This window comes from Chlorocebus sabaeus, chromosome 5 (genome assembly GCF_047675955.1).
Source record: "Chlorocebus sabaeus isolate Y175 chromosome 5, mChlSab1.0.hap1, whole genome shotgun sequence".
Lineage (NCBI taxonomy): Eukaryota > Metazoa > Chordata > Mammalia > Primates > Cercopithecidae > Chlorocebus > Chlorocebus sabaeus.
This window is the reverse complement of record NC_132908.1, coordinates 70,065,112-70,088,016: the sequence shown is the minus strand read 5'-3', so window position 1 is coordinate 70,088,016 and position 22,905 is coordinate 70,065,112. Positions and strand designations below refer to the sequence as shown.

The following is a 22,905-nucleotide window of genomic DNA, read 5'->3' as shown; positions in this document are numbered from 1 at the left end:
GAAGCTGGAGGCCATCATCCCTAGCAAACTAATGCAGAAATAGAAAAACAAAATACTGCATATTCTCACTTATAAGTGGGAGCTAAATGATGAGAACACACAGACACAAAGAAGGGAACAACAGACACTGGGGCCTAATGGAGGGTGGAGGATGAGAGGAAGAAGAGGATCAGAAAAAGTAACTACTGGGTACTAGGCTTAGAACCGGTGTGACAAGACAAAAATCTGTACAACATAAACAAACTTGCACATGTACCCTTGAACCTAAAATAAAAGTTAAAATTTTTTAAAAAATCATAAGCAAAAAAAACAAAAACAAAAAACAAAAGCAAGGACCTGATGGTCATCAAGAACAGAATGGTGGTGATTTCAGGGGAGGCTGCAGTGAGAGGAGTGTGATTGGGAAGGAACACACTGAGGCTTCTAGGGGCTGAAAATATTCTATTATTGATCTTGGTGGCAATAACATAGTGTTTGCCTTATAATTATTTGTTATAATGTACCGGTATGTGTATAAGTTTCCAATAGTTGCTACAAGAAACTGTCACAAACTTAGTGGCTTACTGTACAAATGTATTATCTGAAAGTTCTGGATGTCAAAAGTTCAAAGTGATCTGATTGCTGTTCATTATGCATACTGAAACATCACTATGTACCCCATGAATATGTATGGTTATTATTTGTCAATTAAAAAAATATTTTACAAGATGAAGACACAACTATAAACAAAGTCCACGGTGGGTCTCACTGGGCTAAAATCAATGTATTCGCAGGGCTACATTCCTTCCTGGAGACTCTAGGGTGGGAGGAATTCATTTTCTTACCTTTTCTACGTTCTGGAGGCTCCCTGAATTCCTTACTTTGTCCATCTTTACTGCCTGGAAATGACTAGTTGAGACTTTCTCGTATCACAGCCCTCTGACACTGAGACCAATCCTTCTGCCTACTTCTTCGGCATTTATGGACCCTTGTGATTATACTGAGCCACCAACATGATGCAAGATAGTCTCCCTAACTTAAAGTCAGTAACTTTAATTCCATCTGCTGCCTTGATTCCTCTTTGCCATTTAATGTAACATGTCCACAGATACTGGGGGTTCGGACTTGGACATCTTTGGGAGGTCACTTCTGTGCTTCCCACTAAATGTATTATGTAATCTCTGAATCTGTATTCTATTCAATTATGACACAAAGTTAAACATTAAATTATGGTATATAAATACAAAGGATTCCAATGCAATCATGAAAAGAATGACATATTTTATTTAGTGTTATGTATAATCTGGGAAATATTTTAAAAGCAATGTTAAAACCATTATGCAAAGTATACTGTCGTTTATGCAAAACGACATGAGGAGGAAAGCTTTATTTATATGTATTTTCTTCCACATGCCACATATATCTTAAAGCAAAGCAAAACAAAACAAAACAAGGGAAGGAGCATTTTTATCTGTCTAACAAGTATTTCTTAGTGACCTAAGACCAACAGGTTTTACCAACTCGTTGAAGATAATAGTAAGGAATCATCGTCAGCTCTTGAAAAGACACAGAGAATTGCACATAATTTACAGGGAAGATAATATGGAATTACTATGTAAGCAAAGCCCTTCCCTGGCAAGCGTATCTTTTAATAATCCACTAATAAAATAAAGAAGAATGTCATGCAGATGGAAAATTATACTTTTCAGCTTACCCAGGATGTGAATTGTGTGGGAGAATTCAGAATTACAAACGAAACAAAAGGGAAATCTCACTTGTTGTGTAAGGATTGGGAACCTTCTGGAGAGTAGCCAACCCCTTGGAAGAGGGCCAAGCACGAGGTCCACAGGGAGCTGCAGATGGGAGGGAGGTCCCACCACCTGTGCCATGGGGGTCACTGGAGCATTTCCAGCCCACGCCTGACACTGCTGTGCTAACATTTCCTCTAGACCCTATTAGGCTGTCCATTGCAGGTGATGCTGGTCTGCGGGACGGAGACAGACTCACATCAATCCAAAAACTCCTAGTCCATTCTGCATTCATTCTGGGGACGTCTGGAGAATTCTACACTCACATGCAAAGGAGAGGTCAGATCAAACCGGGATTCACTCACTCAGTCATTTTTTTTCCAGTTATTTGCTTATTTATTTAATCAACATTTATTGAGTAGCTTTATTTTCTTGGTGCTAGCAGCATAAGATATACAGGATGAGTCCTGTATATATGTGTATTAGTTTCAAAAATACATATCAATATATCAACTTCCAAAACAGACAAAACTATACTATTTTGCTTACGGATGAATATGTAGGTGGTAAAATTATACATGAAAGCAAGAAAACAACTATCATAAAAGTCGAGGTGATGGTTATATCGAGGGAAGGTGAGGGAAACATCATCAGGAGAAGATACACACCTGGGGGAGGTGCAGGGTAGTATAGGCTTGGGCCCCCTGGCCCATCCTTCTGCACATTCTTAGACTGCCTGAGCCTCTTTTACACAGAAAAAAAGTGACTGCATAGACACGGACTGAAAACAGCAGGTTGTGGCAGAACACGGGAAATTTTGCACTTGAAGGATGCAAATGATGTGCATGCTTGCTGACAGTGCACTCTTATACTCTTCACAAACACATCAGCCATACTTTCCTGGGAAACCTAGATATACAACAGCAGGGATAAGCAGCACTAGCTACCATCAACATGAAAGCCATTTTCTCATGCTTATATGCGAATGAATGACCATGGACCAGAAGGCATTGAAAGGAACCCCATGAAAGCATGAAAGACAAACAGCTGACATTATGGGCAATTCAGAGAACATAAGATTTATTTTTTAAGAAATTAAAATTCAAATGATTACCCCAGATTAATGAGAAGAAGTTGCATCCATAAAAGAACACTTAGTTATGAAACAGGAATACAGAACAAAAGAGGTCTTGAAAATTGAAAATATGATTGCAGAAATGAAAGATTGCTAGGAAGTATTCAGAAAAAACTGAGCTACGTGTCTTGCAAAGCAACTGGCAAACGCTAAAGTTCAGTGCTTGACCTTGACTGCAAAAAAGAAAACATTCCAAGTTTTTGATTAACACCCGCTTGTATCTCTGCAAGCGGTACCAAGAAAGTTCCAAAACGGAAGATGCCCTGAAACCACCGTGGCAAAATGCTTTCTTGAACCTGTTCAAGACAGGCAAGGAAAGTCTCAACTGCAAAGGGAAACAATTTGAGTCAGAGTAATTTGGGTTTGTTGTTGTCATCTGTATAAAAGGGAAAACTGCCATTTGAATAACTGAATAGCAGTAAGGTACCAAGCAGACTATTTAAGTTCAGGGCAGTGGCTCTGCACATCAGGAATGATGCCACAGGTGCTGGCCATAGGTCTGCTGGTGGCTGCGGAGAGCTGCAGCTACACAGCATGCACCTGCCATCTTTCTTGATTCATGAACATCAGTATTTCTCTAGGCATAGCCTTGAATTATATTTAGTGTCATTTCTTAGTAGTGTTTGATGATTAAAATCTTGTTCTTTGACAACAAATGATCAATCTTCCAGGTCTAACATTGGATTCATAGGTTTTCCAGATGAATAAAATGAAAAAAAAAAAAAATGGAGGAAAGAATATCAAAGACACAATAACATTTCTTTTTTTTTTTTGACATGGAGTCTCGCTCTGTCGCCCAGGCTGGAGTGCAGTGGCTGGATCTCAGCTCACTGCAAGCTCCGCCTCCCAGGTTCACGCCAGTCTCCTGCCTCAGCCTCCTGAGTAGCTGGGACTACAGGGGCCCGCCACCGCACCCGACTAGTTTTTTGTATTTTTTAGTAGAGACGGGGTTTCACCGTGTTAGCCAGGATGGTCTTGATCTCCTGACCTCCTGATCCGCCCAACTCGGCCTCCCAAGGTGCTGGGATTACAGGCTTGAGCCACCGCACCCGGTCAACATAATAAAATTTCTTAGAGCTGAAGTGATGGGAGTTATCAGATTCAAATGGCCCATAGAAGGCTGAGGAGGATGAATAAGAAAAATCCACTCCCGGACATGACTTCATCACATTTCAGACCCCAAATATGGAAAGAAGGCCCCCAAAACATCCAGAGATAAAGAAAACGCTGTCTATAAAAGAATGGACATTAGATGACCTCAGGCTTTGGAATTTTTACAATCAAGTAGTCACAAGGTCTCCAGTGTTCTGAGGAGAAATGATTTTGAACCTGGGATCCTATAGTCAGTTAAACTACCAAGTGAGTATGAAGGCAAAATAAGGTATTTTTGGGCATTCAAGGATCAAAGTTTCCAGCTCTATATATTTATATACACATTATATATATATATATATATATATATATCATTTCTAAGGAAGTTACTTGAGCAGACTGAGAATGAAAAGGTGCGACTGAACACACAGAAATATTTTTTTAAATTCTTGGATAACAACTGTTCATTCAGGAGGTGATTGATCTGAATTAAAATAAGAAGCTGATAGGCTCTGATCAGTGTCTTCAAAGAGAAGAAGAGAATGAATTATAAAATTAGATAGGAGTGAAGAAATAAGGAATTAGAAACCACGGGTGGGGGGGATCAAAAGCTGTACAAAAGAGTCAGTTAAGAAGTAAACTAAAGGCCGGGCGCGGTGGCTCACGCCTGTAATCCCAGCACTTTGGGAGGCCGAGGCGGGCGGATCACAAGGTCAGGAGATCGAGACCATGGTGAAACCCCGTCTCTACTAAAAATACAAAAAATTAGCCGGGCGCAGTGGCGGGCGCCTGTAGTCCCAGCTACTCGGGAGGCTGAGGTAGGAGAATGGCGTGAACCCGGGAGGCGGAGCTTGCAGTGAGCTGAGATTGCGCCACTGCACTCCAGCCTGGGCGACAGAGCGAGACTTCGTCTCAAAAAAAAAAAAAAAAAAAAAAAAAAAAAAAAGAAGTAAACTAAAATGAGGCATAATTGTGAGTAACTGATAAATTGGTAAAGAAAAAACATACTTGACATAGACCTTAGGGACATTCTTTGAGTGACTAGGAACCAGAGCAGTGAACAAACAGGATAAAATGTAATCCTAGAACCTATTTGGCTCTTCGATGTATAATATTTATGTAAGAAGACTTAACAATGGTTATCAATAATGATTATATAAAAATGGAACAGCTCACAGAGGCTAGAGGGAGAAGGCTAGTGGACTTAGTCAGGGCTAACCTAATTATAGGCACCAAAATCCTTACATATCAAGAGATAATGTAAAGTTGATGGAACAAAAAATACAGGTTTAAATGTATTATTTAAGGCTATAAATAAAGCTCAAAAAATAAAATGAAATAATTGGATTGTCAGGGGCTGAGGTTGGGGGACAGGATTGTCTGCAAAGGAGCATAGGGAGCTTTATGGGGTGATCTCAGATATATATTTCTACGTCTTGATTTTGGTGGTTACATGACTATTTAGGTTTGTCAAAATTCACAGAACCATGCCGCAAACAACGATGAATTTCGCTGCATGTAAATCCTAATTCAATAAACTTAGGAAGGGGAAAAATCTAGGAACTGATAAGTGAACTAAACCCTTATCTTTCACACTGGAGAGTCAAAAGAAAATGTACAAAGTTAATAAATCCACCAATAGCAATACAAGCATAGAGCTGGCAAGGGAAACCACCATCACAAGAAACAGCCAAAAGAACTTCTTAGAAGTAGCACTGGTGGCACAGACTACTATTTAGCTTCATAATTTTACTGTTGGGGTCCGCGTGTTTCCTAAACAAAGGAATGAACACACAAGACAACACAGGACAAGACATACATGGCGGCCGTGCCGAATGGCACACACTGCTTTATTTTATCCAGCCGTTTGTGGAATGTTGCCAAGTCACGGGACATGTGTTGCTTCTCTGACCTTTCCTTGACTCGCAAGATCAGTAAAACATTGACCAGTTCCCAGAGCCCGCTGCTTACAGCTGGCTCCTTTATCCTTCTTGTTCGCAGAGAAGGAATGTCCTGCTTTGTTTGCAAGAGCAGGGCTTATCGGGAACTTCTCGTTTGCGAGCACACAGTCCTCTACATTTTACTATCTGCATGTTTTACTTATTTATTGGCTTTGGCATTTAAACACAATTCTGAAACATTTTTAAAATGCAGAAAGGTTTCCAGAGTAGTACAAGAACTTCTATTAAATATCTATCCCATGCCCAGTAATGTCCTTTATAGCAAAGGGCCCAATCCAGGATCACATATTGCACCCAGTTACCACGTCTCTCTAGTCTCCTTCAACCTGGAACAATTCTTCAGGATTTCTTGACTTTCATGACCTTGATTTTTTTTTTTCTTTTGAGACAGGGTCTCACTCTGTCATCCAGGCTGGCATGCCGTGGTGCAATCACAGCTTACTGCAGCCTCAGACTTCCGGGCTCAAGTGATCCTCCCACTTTGGTCCACCAAGTAGCTAGGACTACAGGCATGTGTCACCACACCTGACTACGTTTTTAATTTATTGTAGAGATGGGGTCTCACTATGTTTTCCAGGACCATCTTGAATTCCTGGACTCAAGAAGTTCTCCCACCTCAGCCTCCCAAAGTGCTGAGATTATACCCGGGAGTCACTGTGCCCAGCCCTCGATATTTTTAAAGATTACAGGCTGGTCATTTTACTTTGTTCTTCAATTTTGGATTGCCTGATGCTTCTTCCTGATTAGATCCAATTTATGTATCTTGGCCTTGATGTCATAGATGGGACGCTGTGTTCTCACTGCATCCTGGCGTGTGGTCTGAGAGGTTGATTTGCTTACTGGGATAAACTAAGATAGCATCTCCCAGGCTTCTTCACTGCAAAGTTAGTTTTCTCCCCTTTATAAAAGCATTTTGAGGAAAGATGTTTTGAAACTATTCCATGCCCCACTTTCACCCATTTTCTTAATATCCATTGATGCTTTTTACCTGAATTGGTTATTCTAATGATGATTGCCAAATGGTACACTCAATGGATTCAAAGATTTCTATTTATTCAATGGATTATAATAATCTATTAGTATTATTATTTTGATTTTTGACTTATTCCAAATATGGTCAGTGGGAGTTTCTTTGCTGGCTTCTGTGTCATTTCGACATGTGCCTATCATTCTTTGAGCACTTCCTTACTGTCTAGCAAAGGAGATAATCCAGGCTCATCATGTTCTTTCCCTACCTTGGTCCTGGAGTTAATCAGTTCCTTTCACTGATAAGTGGCATTTAGAAACCAAGCTTTGGGTGATTGGTGTGCTCACTGCTATAGAGTCTCAAAGCTTCCAGGACTTCTCAACGGACCTAGTTAGGATATACACATAGGCATGTACACATGCATATACACACATTTACATGTATATTTATTTTTATATCTATCCATACATGTCAGTATGAACTCAACAACTCTGAGTTCACACTGACAACTCTAATTCCATTCCAATTTCAAAGAGTTTGGCTTCACCGTCTTTTCCATGTTTGTATCTGCTTCCTCCAAGAGTGAGAAATACTGGCTCCCATCATCCTCAATGTATTGACTTTTCTGCTTATTTCCTTGTACGTATCAAGTCTCCAGGTTGCCATCTCACCTGTGCACCCTTCTGGTTGCTCTGGCCTCTGCCAGGTTGCCTTCCCATCCCACTTGGAATTATTTTGGTAAAACTTAAAAAGAAAAAAATTAGTAACCCAATACTATAAGAGGAATAAAAAAGGAGATTGTGGAATTTGTCACAAGCAATATTTTTACTGCTCTAACAGTCATGGTCCCTGATATGGTTAGGCTTTGTGTCCCCACCCAAATCTCATCTTGAATTATAATCCCCATAATTCCCACGTGTCAAGGGAAAGACCATGTGGAGGTAACTGAATCATGGGGGCAGTTTCCCCCATGTTGTTTTTGTGATAGGAACTTCTCATGAGATCTGATGGTTTTATAAGGAGCTCTTTCCTCCTTTGCTCAGCACTTCTCCCTCCTACTGCCTTGTGAAGAAGTTGCCTTGCTTCCTCTTTGCCTTCCACCATGACTGTAAGTTTCCTGAGGTCTCCGCAGTCGTGCTGAACTGTGAGTCAGTTAAACCTCTTTCTTTTATCAATTACCCAGTCTCGGGCAGTTATTATCAGCAGTATGAAAATGGACTAATATAGTTTCCATTTTCTCTAAACACCACCACAATTGTGAAGTACTTTAAAGTTTGATCTGTTCTAGAAAGAAGTGAGAGGGGCAGGGGTTGGATCCATAATTCCCCTAATCAATATCGTGCTCTGCCATGCACGTGCACACACACACACACACACACACACACACACACAGGCACCACACTTTATGCTCTGGGTGCCTGGTTACCTGAGTTTACCACTTGGAGGAGGTCACTACCTGAAATGTCGCAGTAAATGGTCTGTTGATAGAGCCTGGCTTCTAGTGGGTTAAAGTACACGGTGATTTCAGCTGATGAGTTGGGCCAGACATCACCTTCCTGAAAAACATGAAAGAATCATTGAAAAATAATATGACAAAAGAAAGACACTGCTTTTAAATGTTATTATATTATAACTCCATGAAATTTGTTTTCATAAAATTGTATATGTTTAAGGTATACAACATGTTTTGATATATATTTGCATAGTGAAATGATTACTGCAGTCAAGGAAATGAACATATCTATCTCCTCACATAGTTAACTTCTGTGTGTGTGGTGAGAGCACCTGGTCTGTCTACTCTCTTAGAAAGTGCCCAGCATATCATACATTATTATTAACTATAGTCACCATGCACTACATTAGGTTTCCAGAACTAATAACTATAAGTTTGTACCCTTTGACCAACATCTCCCCATTTCCCCCCCACCCCACCCTTTGATGCCTGGTAACCACCAACCTCTTACCAAACTGTCTCTATGAGTTTGACCTTTTTTTAAAGATTTCACACACAAATAAGTGAGATCATGTGGTATTTGTCTTTCTGTGTCTGGCTTATTTCACTTAGCACAATGTCCTCCAGTTTCATCCATGTAGTCACAAGTGGCAGGAACACCTTCTTAGTAAGAGTGAATAATATTCCATTGTATGCATACACTTATGTTTTCATTCATCTGTTGCTGGACACTTAGGCTGCTGCCATAACTTGGCCGTTGTGAATAATGCTGCAATGAACATGGGGGTGCAGAGATCTCTTCGAGATCCTGATTTCATTTCCTTTGGGGATATACCCAGATGAGGGATTGTGGGATCACATGACAGTTCTGTATTTGATTTTTTGAGGAATCTCTATACTGTTTTCCATAATGTCTGTACCAATCTACATTCCCACCAACAGTGTACAAGGGTTCAATTCCAGGAAACTTCAAGGGAACATTTTTCTAATAAATACAAGAAAGCATTCTTTCACCCAGCAGACAGTAAACATACACTTCTTGATAACTTATGAGGTGGTACAAACTGGAAACAAACTTCAAAGATAACTTCAGTGACTTTATGAACATATAATGAGTTACTAAAGGAAACTAGGATATATAAGACATTTTAAAATGTATATTCAGTGACTATTCACTGTCTGCCCAATGTGTTCCCAGTACCAGGGCTTCAGAGAAGCAGAAAGGCGTGGGCCGTGACTGCAGGGAACTCATACCTTAGCAGGATGATAAACATGTATACAAACATTTTACAGCATATGTGGTAAGTGCTGTGTCTATATAAATACAGCCCAGAGGGGTCACAGAGGATGAAGTACTTGACTTCCTTGGTGGAGGCACCACGTTCTTAACTTTTGAGGTGACAGCATAAGAAAACATTCTTATTCTATAAAAACATAGCAATGGCCCGAGGTAGAAGAATAGCTCGGTCAAACCCTGCTTCTACTCCAGTGTGGCATTTCTCCCTTTAATTGGAACCACCCAAAAGTCAGAATCAGGAAACCAAGTTTTAAAATGGTAATGCAAAATGCAATGTATCAGAATCTCCTTGTTAGGTATACTTTAATTTTTTTAACTATGTAATCTGTGGCCTCTGCATTAGCTTCTCAAGGCTATAAAAGGAGATCCTGATAGCACTTGCCTCAAAGGGGTTCCTGAGGTCTGATGAAGTCATGCAGGTAAAACACTTTGCCCCGTGCTCAGTCAGAACTCAGTAAGTAACTGACTACTGTGATCGATGTTATTTTTGTACTACTTAGAAGGACTAAGATGAAAGTCTTCAAAAGGGGAAAAGATGTGTGTGTTTTTTGTATGATTTTTGTAAATAGGGCCAAATGAGCATAAGTGATCAACACATCCAGAAATCTATAAACAGTCCCGCCAGCTAAATAGAAAACTAAGGAAAGACAACTTGATAAATAATTAGGCTCCAGCTCCAGACAGTCCCTGGTGCATTCTCTATTTGCAGTCTGGCTAGAAATGAACATACTTCTGGAATAAATAATTTCAAAAGGAATAAAATGGTTTAAAAATGCAGACATCAAACAAGAGGGGGAAAATAAAAATCTAGAGTCAATTTGGGTTTATTTATTAACACAGTCAGTCTGATCAGTGTACTCTGCAGGCAGGGTCTCTCCTGACTTCAGAATGAGGGAGGCACACGGGCTTAAGGGGTAGCAGAGAGGGCTGTAAAATCATGCAGGTATGATACCTCGGGCCATGGCTCTATTTTTACAGAATAAGAATGTTTTCTTATGCTGTCACCTCAAAAGTTAAGAACATGGTGCCTCCACCAAGGAAGTCAAGTACTTCATCCTCTGTGACCCCTCTGGGCTGTATTTATATAGACACAGCACTTACCACATATGCTGTAAAATGTTTGTATACATGTTTATCATCCTGCTAAGGTATGAGTTCCCTGCAGTCACGGCCCACACCTTTCTGCTTCTCTGAAGCCCTGGTACTGGGAACACATTGGGTAGACAGTGAACAGTCACTCAATATACTTTTAAAAATGTCTTATATGTCCTAGTTTCCTTTAGAGCTCACATCCCCAGATCAGCCTGTGAGAATGAAGTCTCCCAGGGGGTAGTTGCCATTCTACCCCAACCCAGACCAGAGTAAGCCATCCCTGGTTTGGGTAGGGGCAGAACAGCAATGACACTCAAGGAGACTTCATTCTTCATGGCTCTTATCAGGTGCTCAATAAATATTTGTTGAATCTGCCATATCTACTCAGTTTGCACGTTGTGTAGTCAGTAGCAGACACCTATTCATCTCTGCAACCTACTTCTACCATTTTCTCTTCATCCAGAACCTCAAAAGTCACACAACTGTAGAGCCAAAAGACATCTATGAGATCATATGGGGAACACAGAAGTCCTGAGCACTTTCATTTATTTAGGCATTTCACTGTGGCGCCTTTCCAAATCTTGAAATAAGTATCTGTTTTCTTCTGATAAATGACAAATACCTGGCCCCTTTTGATTGGTGGTGGGGGTTTTAGTGATATGGAGTGTTGGAAACACTCATGGCTAGATTTGACTAAGGGGGCCAGGAGATGAGGCAGCTCAGCCAATAACTGGTGTATCGGTAGGTATCTCATCTCAGGACTACTGAAATCCTGGGCTCCTTACTCACCCGTGACACAAACACATTCCTTTGGTGGGTTTATACTCTGCTCTGTTTGGGTAAACAGAATGGACACAGCTAACCTGCTCCTACACAAATGGATTGACCAAAGGGCCAGGGGCTATCTTAGATCCTGAGGGAACCCACGGTAGGGAAGTCTCACCAGAATCATAGGAAGCGGCCCCCACTGGAAATCACATAAGCTCAGTACAAGTGGGCAAGTCAAGGGTCTTATGGTTTGAAGTGGACTGGGAATGCTTTCAAAAGTATCCAGACTCCATGTGCAGAAGAAGGTAACACACTTCAGTTTCTCTCAGAAACACTCTTAGACTTCCATCATTAAAGAGGTCTGATTAGCAGAACTGGAGGGATGTGAGTGAGTGGTGACAGACACACTTCAGAGAGGTGACTGGAATCTCCCCAGGGGAGGGAGCATTGACATTCAGAAGCCATCAGTGAGAGATCATCTGATATGGAGGCTCCTGGGAGATGGAGAAGCCCTTCTGCTTGGCGGGAAGACCAGCGCAAAGAAATCCGAATCCACAGGGTTCAGACTGAGCAAATGGAGCTGTGGGCTCAGTGCTTACTTATTGTGGGCTGCAGCTGTCTTATTCTGCCTGCGACATCCACTTGTAACTTGCAGCCTTCACTGAGCCCGAGAGATAAAGGAAGGACAAATCCTATGTATTATAAACTCCTCTCCTGGGCTTGGAGCAGGTACTGTGTATCAAGAGGGTTATGTGTATCTGAAAGCAGGATGCTCATTCAGTTTCCTCTCACAGAGGGATGCTTCAATGTTCTTTCATTTGAAGGAGTTAGGAACATGCAAGATATTTCTACTTTTCAGTTGGGATTTAAGTAAAAGAGAAAGAACTTCTATTTCCTTACAGCAAAAACTCAATATAGCATTTTCTATCAAATAGGAGAGCAAACCTCAGAAATAGGTAATAAGCCTCAACTTCAGACCCCACTTCCAGTTTCATATATTTGAAAGATTTCATATGACTTCTTTAACACTTCTGAAATTAAATTCCATGTCATTTATGTCTCTGAAAAAAAAATCTTTCTTTATTACTCAGTTCTAACGTTTCTGAAAATCAAAACATCCAGAAATTTCCTTCCTGGCTCTGACATCAATATCCCTTCTTCCCGGCACTGACATCAATCTCCCTTCTTCCCAGTTCTACAAAACCTGCCTCATCACACAGATCTGCGTCCCCCATTCTGCAAGCCTTCTACATGTGACCCCTCTCCCATGACTGCCCGTTTTCCTGCTCCAAATGAGAGGTTGGGTACATAGGATTGAATCTGTAAGTGACTATGACCTTGTTAGTTCAAAAGAATTATCAAAATGGCCTTCAGTTCTATTGTAATTATCTTCCTTCTTGGTCTTAATGTTTTCCTTCAGATCCGTAATGAGTAAAGTAATTGCATTTTAGTTATTAATAAAGTGACCTGCTAGAAAAAAATCAACTTTAAATTTTCAAGCCTAAAGCTAATTCCCATATTGTGATTTCTACCCAAATTATTAAATATCTGTGGATATGGAACTTCATGCTTCCTTCTGGAACAAGAATAAACAACCAAGTGAATCGATGGCCACAGTTCTGAGATTTTCTGAAAGCTGTCTATGAACAAACAGCCACTGGTTTGTGATAGATGATAAATATGATCACGAGAAAGGTGTCATTTAAAAGTGCTCACCTTTTAAAAATTATATCAGCAATACTTAAAGCGGCTCTTTAAAAAAACTCCCTTGAAAATCCTTAAAAATCTTTTTGAAAAATTGCCTTCCTTCCCCTCTATTATACCTCTACTTCCTTTCCTTCGTTTCTCCCTTACTTCCTCCTTCTTTCCTTCTTTGAAAGATTATTTCTTATAAATCTTGCCAAAAAAACCAAAGTGCAAGAACAGAAACTTATATACATATTTAATTTACCTGGCTTATCTAAAAAGTCGTTTACAATATGACTCAACTTTTACATTTATCAAATAAAATAGTTATGTTCTAGTTCCCAACTTACACTTAGAAGAATGATCCACGTGTTTGCCCACTCAAATGCTATGCTTTGCAATCATACTCTCTAATCTGACAAGAGACACATGTATTTAACTACAAATCATAATATTCGTAACCACCCACTGAGAGCTCATGTTCCCCCCACTGTGTTAAGTGTTTATCCACATTAACTAGCTCAATGATTACCACCTTGTAAAGTAGTATTATCACTTTAAAGATGAGAAAATCAAGGCAAAAAGAAGTATCTTACCCAAAGTCAGACCAACAGTAAGTGGCAGAGCTAAGATTCTGTAATATTTTTTTCCCTAACTTCCCTAAACCCACTGCAATTATAAAAAGAGTCAGGCCTCACCTTTTTCACAATATCATAAAAAAAGGCCAGAAGAAACTGAAAAACACTACAATTCAAGCAGGCTTCGTAAGACCTGGTGTTCCTGTCTGGTAAACATAGCCCGGCACCCTGCATGCTTGTATCCTTCCAGTCACTTCTGGAAGGTGACACATGGGAGGTTCCTTTGGATGACAAAGTCAACATTAGTATATTGCAGCTCTTGAGAAACGCATGGTGGATCTGTATCAAGCTATCCTGTGGTGAAGATCAGGGTCCAGTCAGTTCACAGCAGCGGAGGGGAATAATGATATCAAGAGTAACTATAATAGGTGATGAATTCTACCATGTTTCACCCAAATGGAAATGTTCTTGACCACATAAACAAATATTTTCAGCTGTCTAATAGTTTTCCTTTAAATATTAGAAAAAAACATCAACATAAAAAATTTCTCTTGGGAAATGAAAACATGCTCCAAAAGCCACATTTCTATCAAAGAATAAGAAAAAAGAACCACAGATTACAGAAGCTATAATCTGTTTCACTACCCTCAATTGCTTGTCTAGATCCTTCCAGATCAGTAAGAGAAATCATGGCTCTCTATAAATTCACCCAGGGCAAACAGCAGTTGTCTCAAAGAGAAACAGAAAAATAAACGAAAGCTAAAAAACTGAAGCCAAACTATCCTAGTTATCATTGAGAGAAAAGTTCGAATTGACACATGACATGCAAAGAGATTTTTCTGCTTCATTATTTTCCTGGGACAAGAAACTATGAATCAAGTTAAGTTATGATTCTCAAAATATGACCATAAAAGTTTCTCAGAGAGGGCTCTAAGATTTCACCTTCTGTCAGAGGAAGCTTCACAAAAGGAGTATTCTATCTTGATCTCACCTCCAACCCAAATACAGTGAAAAGTGCACTGAGGTTCTATAGAGCGGAGATAGTTGTGTGTGATGTTCATGCCTTTCTCTGGAGAGAACAGAACTGTGTCTTGTCTAGCAGGGAAGGTTGTTAACTTAATTAATGAGCCCTGAGGAACCATGCTGTTTCGAAGGCTTCCCAGGCCTCCTGCCACCTATACTGGTACTCCAATACAACAGCGAATGTACCAAACAATTGGAAAAAGTGTCGCTGAGCACAAGGATCTGAAAGAATGATCCTGATAAACAAAGGCTGAGGAGTGGGAAAACCACACTGATGGAGAAGCTGTGACTTGTCAAGGACAGTTTGCTCTCAGCAGATTCCTGTCCTTCTTTCTCCTCTCTGGTTTCCATTTCCAAAGAGTCAGCTTCTACATGTTTGCAATGTGACTCAAGGCTATAATGGTAGGAGAAGTGGAAGGAGTGTGTAGTGAAAAGCTGGGTCTTTCTTCTTTGCTAGCCATCTGGGCTTCCACCCAACCTGGTTCTGCTGAGCTCACATGCTATGCCCGCTTGGGAAAAATAAACTAAATTTGAGCTGTGCTCTCAAAGTATGAATTGCTGGAACAGCAGGTTTTCTGCAGGCTTAGATGACAACAAAGCATGGTTTACTATTACTTACATGGTAATAAAGAAATTATCAAGTTTCTTTCTCTTTTTAAGGCTTAGTTAAATTAGGCTTAAACTTCCCTAGGGATACTGGATGAAGTTTTCTTTGATCCAGGAGACATTTGCTAACAGAAGCAGAAATGTTCCCCTGCTCGCTAATGTCCACCAATCAGCTAGGAGCACTTTAGGTAAATACCTTTAAATTCTCAGACCTTTCTTTTTGAGAAAATATCAAGGGTTCAGTATTCAGAAAATTGCTGCATCTTCAAAGCGTGACCTGAGCCAGCAGCATCAGGGTTCAGATACAAGGCCAGCACATTTGTGCTGCCATTCCTCAGAGGACTCCTCGATGCCCATGGAAAGCAAAAGCTTAATTCTCTCTTTCTGCCCTATGATACTCTTGGCCTCTCAATTCTCAGGACTGTTTTTTGTCTTTGAATCTCTCTCTCTCAGGGTACCCAAGAGACCCAAGCAGAAAAAATAACAGAATGAGACTGTCAAAATTCTGTAAAGCCAGAGTCCATCCAATACAAATAGGATATTATATTTCTGAAAGTAGCCAATTCCACTTGATTTTCTGGAAGGCACAAAACATGCATAATAGAACTTCAGCTTTGCCGTTCTTTTCCAAAGGGGGAAAAAACCCATATGGAAGCAGGTGGCTTGAGGATGATCAGTATTCTACAGAACCCATTACCTTCCCTAGGTAAGGAAAAAATGGAAAAATTCAGGCTAATGAAAAACTTGACATACACAATGATAACACACCCCATGCTTTAATGACTAGAAAAACAATTCTTCGGATGCTTCAACAATATAAATAAACTATCAAGTAAAGATTTTAAAAAATTCCTCCCAGCCCTCTGTACTGGACTTTCTTCTGCCGGTGGTCACTCTGTGATATGGGCTGGCTGTGTCCCCACCCCAATCTCAACTTGAATTGTGCTCCCATAATTCCCACATGTTGTGGGAGGACCTGGGGGGAGATAATTGAATCACGGGGGCGGTTTCCCCCATACTGTTCTCATGGTAGTGAATAAGTCTCATGGGATCTGATGGTTTTACAAGAGGAAACCCCTTTCACTTGGTTCTCATTCTTTCTTGTCTGCCACCATGTAAGACATGCCTTTTGCCTTCTGCCATGATTATGAGGCCTCCCCAGCCACGTGGAACTGTGAGTCCATTAAACCTCTTTCCTTTATAAATTAATTACCCAGTCTCAGATGTGTCTTTATTGCCAGTGTGAGAACAGATTAATATACTCTGGGTCATTACTCTCCCTTTCTCCACCAATGAACACCTCTGGGGTCTCTCAAAAGACAAACTCCCACCTCTGAGCCCTGGAGCAGCTACCAGCCTCCATCTGTTCAGATCACAAGGAAGAGAGGGAAGCAAGCAGGCCTGGTACTGTGTAGTGACATCAGTGCCCAGGATGCCCAAGATTAACTCCTCAAGGCTTGAGCAATGGACCCTACAGCCTTGTTAAATGATGAGCATGAGAAGGTGATGGAAGGGACACAACCTGTGGCCACGTGGTTGGCAGGTGGTAAGAGAGAGGAAGGACTTGTAGTTCTAGAGATTTGAGTCTGTCATTCTTATAACATTGAGTCAAACTGCTTCTCACATGATACTATTCACAAGATTTTATTTAAATTCAGTCATCACCTCTTGGCAATTTAGGAACAGGGTCTAATCTCTTGATCTTGAATCTCCTTGCTTTAAATTGAAAGAGCCTCTGAAACAGGAACAATGCTTCCATAAAATACTTGATATGCAGGGAACACAACCAGGACTAAACTAACCTTTTGTTTTCCCTGATGCAGTTAAAGAAGTGAGATAGACAGATATAGGTCTGAGAAAGTAAGCCTATGTTTCTTATTTCTTTCTAGACCTTGAGGTAATAGTTTTAGGTTTTTTTTTTAAGTTTATCTCATTTGAACACAATGTCTTTCCTCAGTGGTCAGAAGCTGAAGAGTCCATCAGGAAGCAAGGCGGTCTCTAAGCCTCTTCATCACCCTTTTCTTTTCTTTTTATTTTTTGAGCAGAGTATCAATTAGAGATTGATTATTAGATGAGCAGGAAACACTGCTTGGTTCCAATCTCCTCTGCTTCTACTGTGAACTTAACTCATATCAACAAGCTAATTAAAAAGAATCACACCTTAAGGAACAACCAATCACTGATGCATAGCTCCACTGTCAGAAATTAAGTAGTAGTCACTTGGCACAACTGACCTGATAGTGAGCAAGATTCAGAAGAGATCTTCAGAAGCAAGTGGTGCTGAACCATGCACAGAAGGTGTAGGCAAAGATACAAGCCATGACAGGCTCTCAGCTGGCCAGCGCGCCTACTGATGCCTTCTCTGTGAAGTCACAGCCTCTCCTCTCTCTGCAGAGACTCTAAATGTGAGTGCCTGGAGGCCCTCTTCAGCCCTCTGCAATTTCCTTTTTGCTCTGTTCTTAGAGTTTTCATCTGCTTTTCATGGCTTCAATGAAGATCTCCACGCACACTCACAAATCTTGCTTCCAGTCCTGAATCCCCTTCCACAAGTTTTAGTCCTGCATTTGCCAAACATTTTGGATATCTATAGTCATCTCAAATTTAACATGTGCAGAGCCAAACTCATCATCATTTGTTGATTTACATTTGTTCATTCATTCATTCGTTTATTAGCACTGGCCACAAATGAGGATAAGGACCTCCCTGATCTCAAGAAGCTCAGAGTCTGATCCTAAATTGGAAAGTCAGAACTTGTAGATCAAAAAGGATCAATATGACCTAACTGCAATACCCTGTTTGTGTACAAGGCAATTGAAGCCAAGGAGATCAAATGGCTTGTTAAGCTTATATTGCTATTGGCAAAGCTAGCAGGTAAACTCAGGACTCCTGACTTGCTCATTTCTATCAGACATCATAATTCTCCCGATATCTTCAGTACAACTTTGGAGAAACACAAATGAAATTCCTCACAATGTCTCACCTCACCATCAACAGCCAGTTGATCAAAAACCACTTTTGTGTCTTTCTTTTGAACATCTTGGATTTCTGCCATTTCCTTCCTTTCTGACCACCCCTGGGCTGTTCCAAGTCAACAGCACCCTCGTGCATCACCTGACTTTGCCTGCAGAGATGGTCAGTCTCCCTGACCCTTCCTGCACTGGGCATTTCCACTATCTGACCTGCACCACCCATCTCACCCTCTGTCATGTCCATGTTCCACAGAACATGGACCCCCGTGGATGTTCTGTGGAGGGGGGTCTGTGGTCATAGGGAAATGCTGCTTGCACTCCATTGCTTGGAGAATCACCTTCTCTTGAACAAGTATTTCTTTAAGCTTATTTGACCACAGAACTCCCTCTTTGCAAGGAACGCACATGACCACCCCGCAGAGCATGGTGGGAGATGGCAGCCTGCAGTCTAAAGCACAGTGGGTTGGTCAGGTAGCTCCTTCCTTGATGGTTTGTTTTGGTAATTTTCCCAATTGGAAACATTCTCCAACATTGCTTGAAGTCAAGGGTTCATGCAGGGAAAGAAGGCTGGAGATGTGTGTCGAGGCTGAAACTTCCGTCATGGCAGAGGGCTATCCAGGGCTCAAGTGAGCAAAGGGATCTCCACATACAATGGGTTAGATGAAGATGAGGACCAAAAATGTAAATAGGTCAAGCTCAGAGACATGGAAAGGTCAGGAAGGAATCACTGGTGCATGCCGCCAGGTGGCCGAGCTGGGCTGAGGCAGGGAAGAGGAGTCAGTCGTGGTAATCTTAGACATACCGGGCCGAGACTCTTCTAGCTGCACTGGGGATTGAGGCTGATGACTGCTCCTCCTGAGGATGGGCTGCCCTGGGACCACAACATGGCAGTCAGGAGGAGGCTGGGGGTAGGCCACCGGTGGGTCCTGCCCATTTCTATTTCAGAAGCAGGAAGAATGGAATTACCTCGGATACGTTTCTTTGTTTTTGTAATTTTCCCAATTGGAAACGTTCTCTGTCTCCTTTTCCACTTAATTAAATCTTACCCTTCTTCCAATATTTAGTTCAGATCTCATCTCTTCTAAAAATCCTTTCCCAACTCCCTCATCTGAGACTACTGTAGCATTTATTTACCTGAATCAGAAAACCAAAATTTCAACAGTAAAAAGCACTCTTGGCTCACATTTGTGCCAAGAAGTCTGTGAAATGGTAGAATTTTCCTATTAAATACCTTTAGAAGTAATGTACAAGGTAAGATTACAGTACATTCACAAACAAGAACTGTATTTACATAAAACTTTCAAGAACTATAGTTTTTAAGTAAGGAGATTTAAAATCAATAAAGAATTCACTATAACTGATATTGAGTTCTGCTGTTTTGACCAGAATAACTTTGGAAAAACTAGGAAAGTTTCATGCCTTCATTTTCACTTTGCAAAAATTGTCAACCAGCTAATGAATATTATGAGAAGAAAGACTAAATAGTACAGGAAGAAAACAAAATCATGATAGATTCCATAAAGACCATTTATATTGGAAGCGAATATTTCTGCTTATTTCTGGTACTCCCATCCCCCACAATACAAATAAAATTAGTCTCATTATTTTGGTACCATTTCTGTGTATTACTATAACGTTTTTCTTCCTAAGGATGAAAAGATGCCTCGTGATAAGAATGCTCAATTCAGTTCCCACTTGGAATTCAAAAACTATCATATTAGATGCCATATTTTCACACACATACATCTCCTTCATTGAACCATAGGTTATGGAAGGAAGCATGAGTAGAAGCTAATCGGAGGTAATTCCAGTGTTCCTACTTCTGAAATAGAAATGGGCAGGACTTACCTATGGCTTATCCCTGGCCTCCTCCTGACCACCATGTTGTGGTCCCAGGGCTGCCCAGGAGAAGCAGTCATCAGCCTGGATGTCCCGTGCAGCTGGGAACAGTCTTGGACAACATGGACCTTACCAGTATGTTTAAGATTACCACAACTGATGGCTCTTCCCTGCCTCAGCCCAGCTCAGCCACCTGCTTGCATGCACCAATCAATAATTCCTTCTTGACCTTTTCCATATCTCAGGGCTTGACCTTTTTATACTTTTGGTCTTCATCTTGATCTAACTCATTATATTTGGAGATCCCTTTGCTCACCTGAGCCCTGGATAGTCCTCTGACATGACAGAAGTCTCAGCCTTGACACACATCTCCAACCTTCTTTCCCTATGTGAACGCTTGACTTCAAGAAACTAGTCTACTCGTGGAGCCTTGGGTGAACCATGCCATGGTTCACAATTTCATTCTCCGAAAGGCCTGTCCTGGAATACTCAGGCCCAGGTTCTTCTCTCAAGAAGCATTCTCCAACTTCTTTGCCTATGAAAATCACCTCAGCCTCTGAACTAGAATACCTTACTGTCTTCTCCAGTGACTCACATAGCTGGCCCCAAAAAACAGTGTCCCAGAGGGTATCTCCAAGGGAAAAGCTCCCTCTTGGAGATTAACAACACACATTAGCATACTAAAGGCTTTCCAAAGTTTTATAACCAAGAAACCTTTCAAACAATATTCAGCCTCGTGTTTCTCAAACTTACTTAGCCATGGAACTCATTTTCCATGTTATATGCTTTAACAACAATTTGGAAGTGCAGACAGAAGGAAAATGAGCCTGCATAAGTCAGTAGCATTTCTCACAAGTGTACTTGTATTCTAAAGTGTCCTCATGTCCATGTCTCTTCTCCATCTGATTTAAATGGCAACAACTCAGCAGCTCTAACCAGCTGCGGGCTTCCTCACCTCCTATCACTGTTTTGATCCTCACATCACTCTCTGCCTGGCAGGAGTGGGCTAATGCACAGGAAGCCTGTAGCACAGCACCAGCATACAGTAAATAGCAAAGCTGCTAGCTTCTTTGATTTGGGGGCAGTAGAGAGAAAGAGTGCTTAAGAGTTTAGTCTGTGGAATCAGACAGACCCCATTTTAATTCTGGCACAGCTCTCACTAGACAGACTATGAGGTCACGGATCATGTCTGTTTTGTCCATCAATGTCTGGTATACACAACAGTGCCTGATATGGACCATGCAGTCAATGAGTATTCAATAAATGAATGAAAGACAAAGCAGGTCTCAACCCAGGTGATTTTGCCCAACAGAGCATATTTGGCAGTGTACAGAGACGGTTTTGGTTGTCACACTAGCATCTAGTGGGTAAAAGTAAGGATGCTTTACATGAAACATCCTACAATGTGTAGGACAAAGAATGATCCAGCCCCAAATGTCAACAGTTCCAGGGTTGAGAAGTCCCGCTATACAGTCAGGCCAATCAGGGATGAATTTCTAACCACTGACCCCAGCTGTTAGGCCTTGAGCAAGTCACAACATTTCTGTCTTAATTTCCTCATCTGTTGAATGGGATTCTAATGGGATCTTGTATTGTACACTTGTAAGCTAATACATATTCAAATGAGATGAACTGCATAATCCCGAGGAAGTGGTTAACACAGCAACTGGTGCATGGAAAACGTGACCTATATACGTGTCCCATGACATTCTTACCATTATCGTCTATATAATGTCTCACAGTGATGGTGAAGTTCCTCAGGTGGACTCTTCACTCTCTTGCAACTCACTGTCTCAATCCCCAAGTGAGCGCTCTTTTCAAAGCAAGCTCTGTGCTCCTACTTATGTTTCCTGTATGGTCAGCTTTTATTTATATGCTCACCAGGGGCTCCACAGTGAAAATGTTATTGAAGAAGAGCACGCTGTCTCCCTGCACCAGCCTCCTCTGATTCGCAAAGGTTTGGGAGAGAACAGAAAGACGTTCTCGGAGTAAAGGATCAGTAATGCACTCTTCAAAAAACTCATCAGTCTCATCCTTCTCCTCTTCAATCAGGTCATCACAGGCCCTAAAGAAAATAGGCAATGTGAGATTCATGTGGGTACTCCCATGAAGAACTCTGGCTTCCCTCCAGTCCCTCCTCCTGGAACTGTCCTCACCCCTCACCCTGGGGTGGTCCCTCCTTGCCCTGAGTCTGTAACCTGCTGCCCTGGCACTCAGTCCTCAGACCTCTCAGAGCCTCCGTTTGCTCATCTTCAGCCACCTTCTTTAAGAGATCCTCCCTGGATTCCTTTCCTATTCAATACTCATTGCTTTACTCCTGAACCCTTATGTATATCTGGACAAATATTTTCTTTCAGGTAATTGTGATTTCCAGGCTGCGTTTTAAATATTTAACATCTATTCTGCTCCTCACATGGCAAGGACAATTTTGTTCCTTTTAAATTTGCTTAGCTTTAATTCTTTCTTAGCTGTTAGTTACCTGGAGAATAGAACCTGGGGCCAGCAGGGACTAGGTTTGCATACCGATTCTATGATCTGTTTACTAGCTCTGTGACTTTGGGAGTTCCCCAATTCCTCTAAGCCTCAGTGCCTTCTCCTTCTAGAGACCATAGAAGCTGCTCCATCAGAAAGATGTGTTGAGGGTTAAATGTAATCAAGGCTCTAGTGCAGTTCCTGGGACAAAGCTAGCAACTCCATACATACCGGTTTTCT

General features: G+C 41.2%; 1 protein-coding gene across 3 annotated transcripts in view; it reads right to left on the bottom strand.

Annotated features, from left to right (window-relative positions):
• HYDIN (HYDIN axonemal central pair apparatus protein) overlaps positions 1–22,905 on the bottom strand; it is a 480,054-nt gene that overhangs the window by 299,063 nt on the left and 158,086 nt on the right. For all 3 annotated transcript variants that reach the window (XM_073015549.1, XM_007993708.3, XM_073015550.1), the window contains exons 11-12: positions 22,075–22,258; positions 8,339–8,438 (exon numbers count right to left, since the gene is read on the bottom strand). In XM_073015549.1, coding sequence (XP_072871650.1) covers positions 8,339–8,438; positions 22,075–22,258 — 284 coding nt within the window. The remainder of the gene's footprint in view (positions 1–8,338; positions 8,439–22,074; positions 22,259–22,905) is intronic.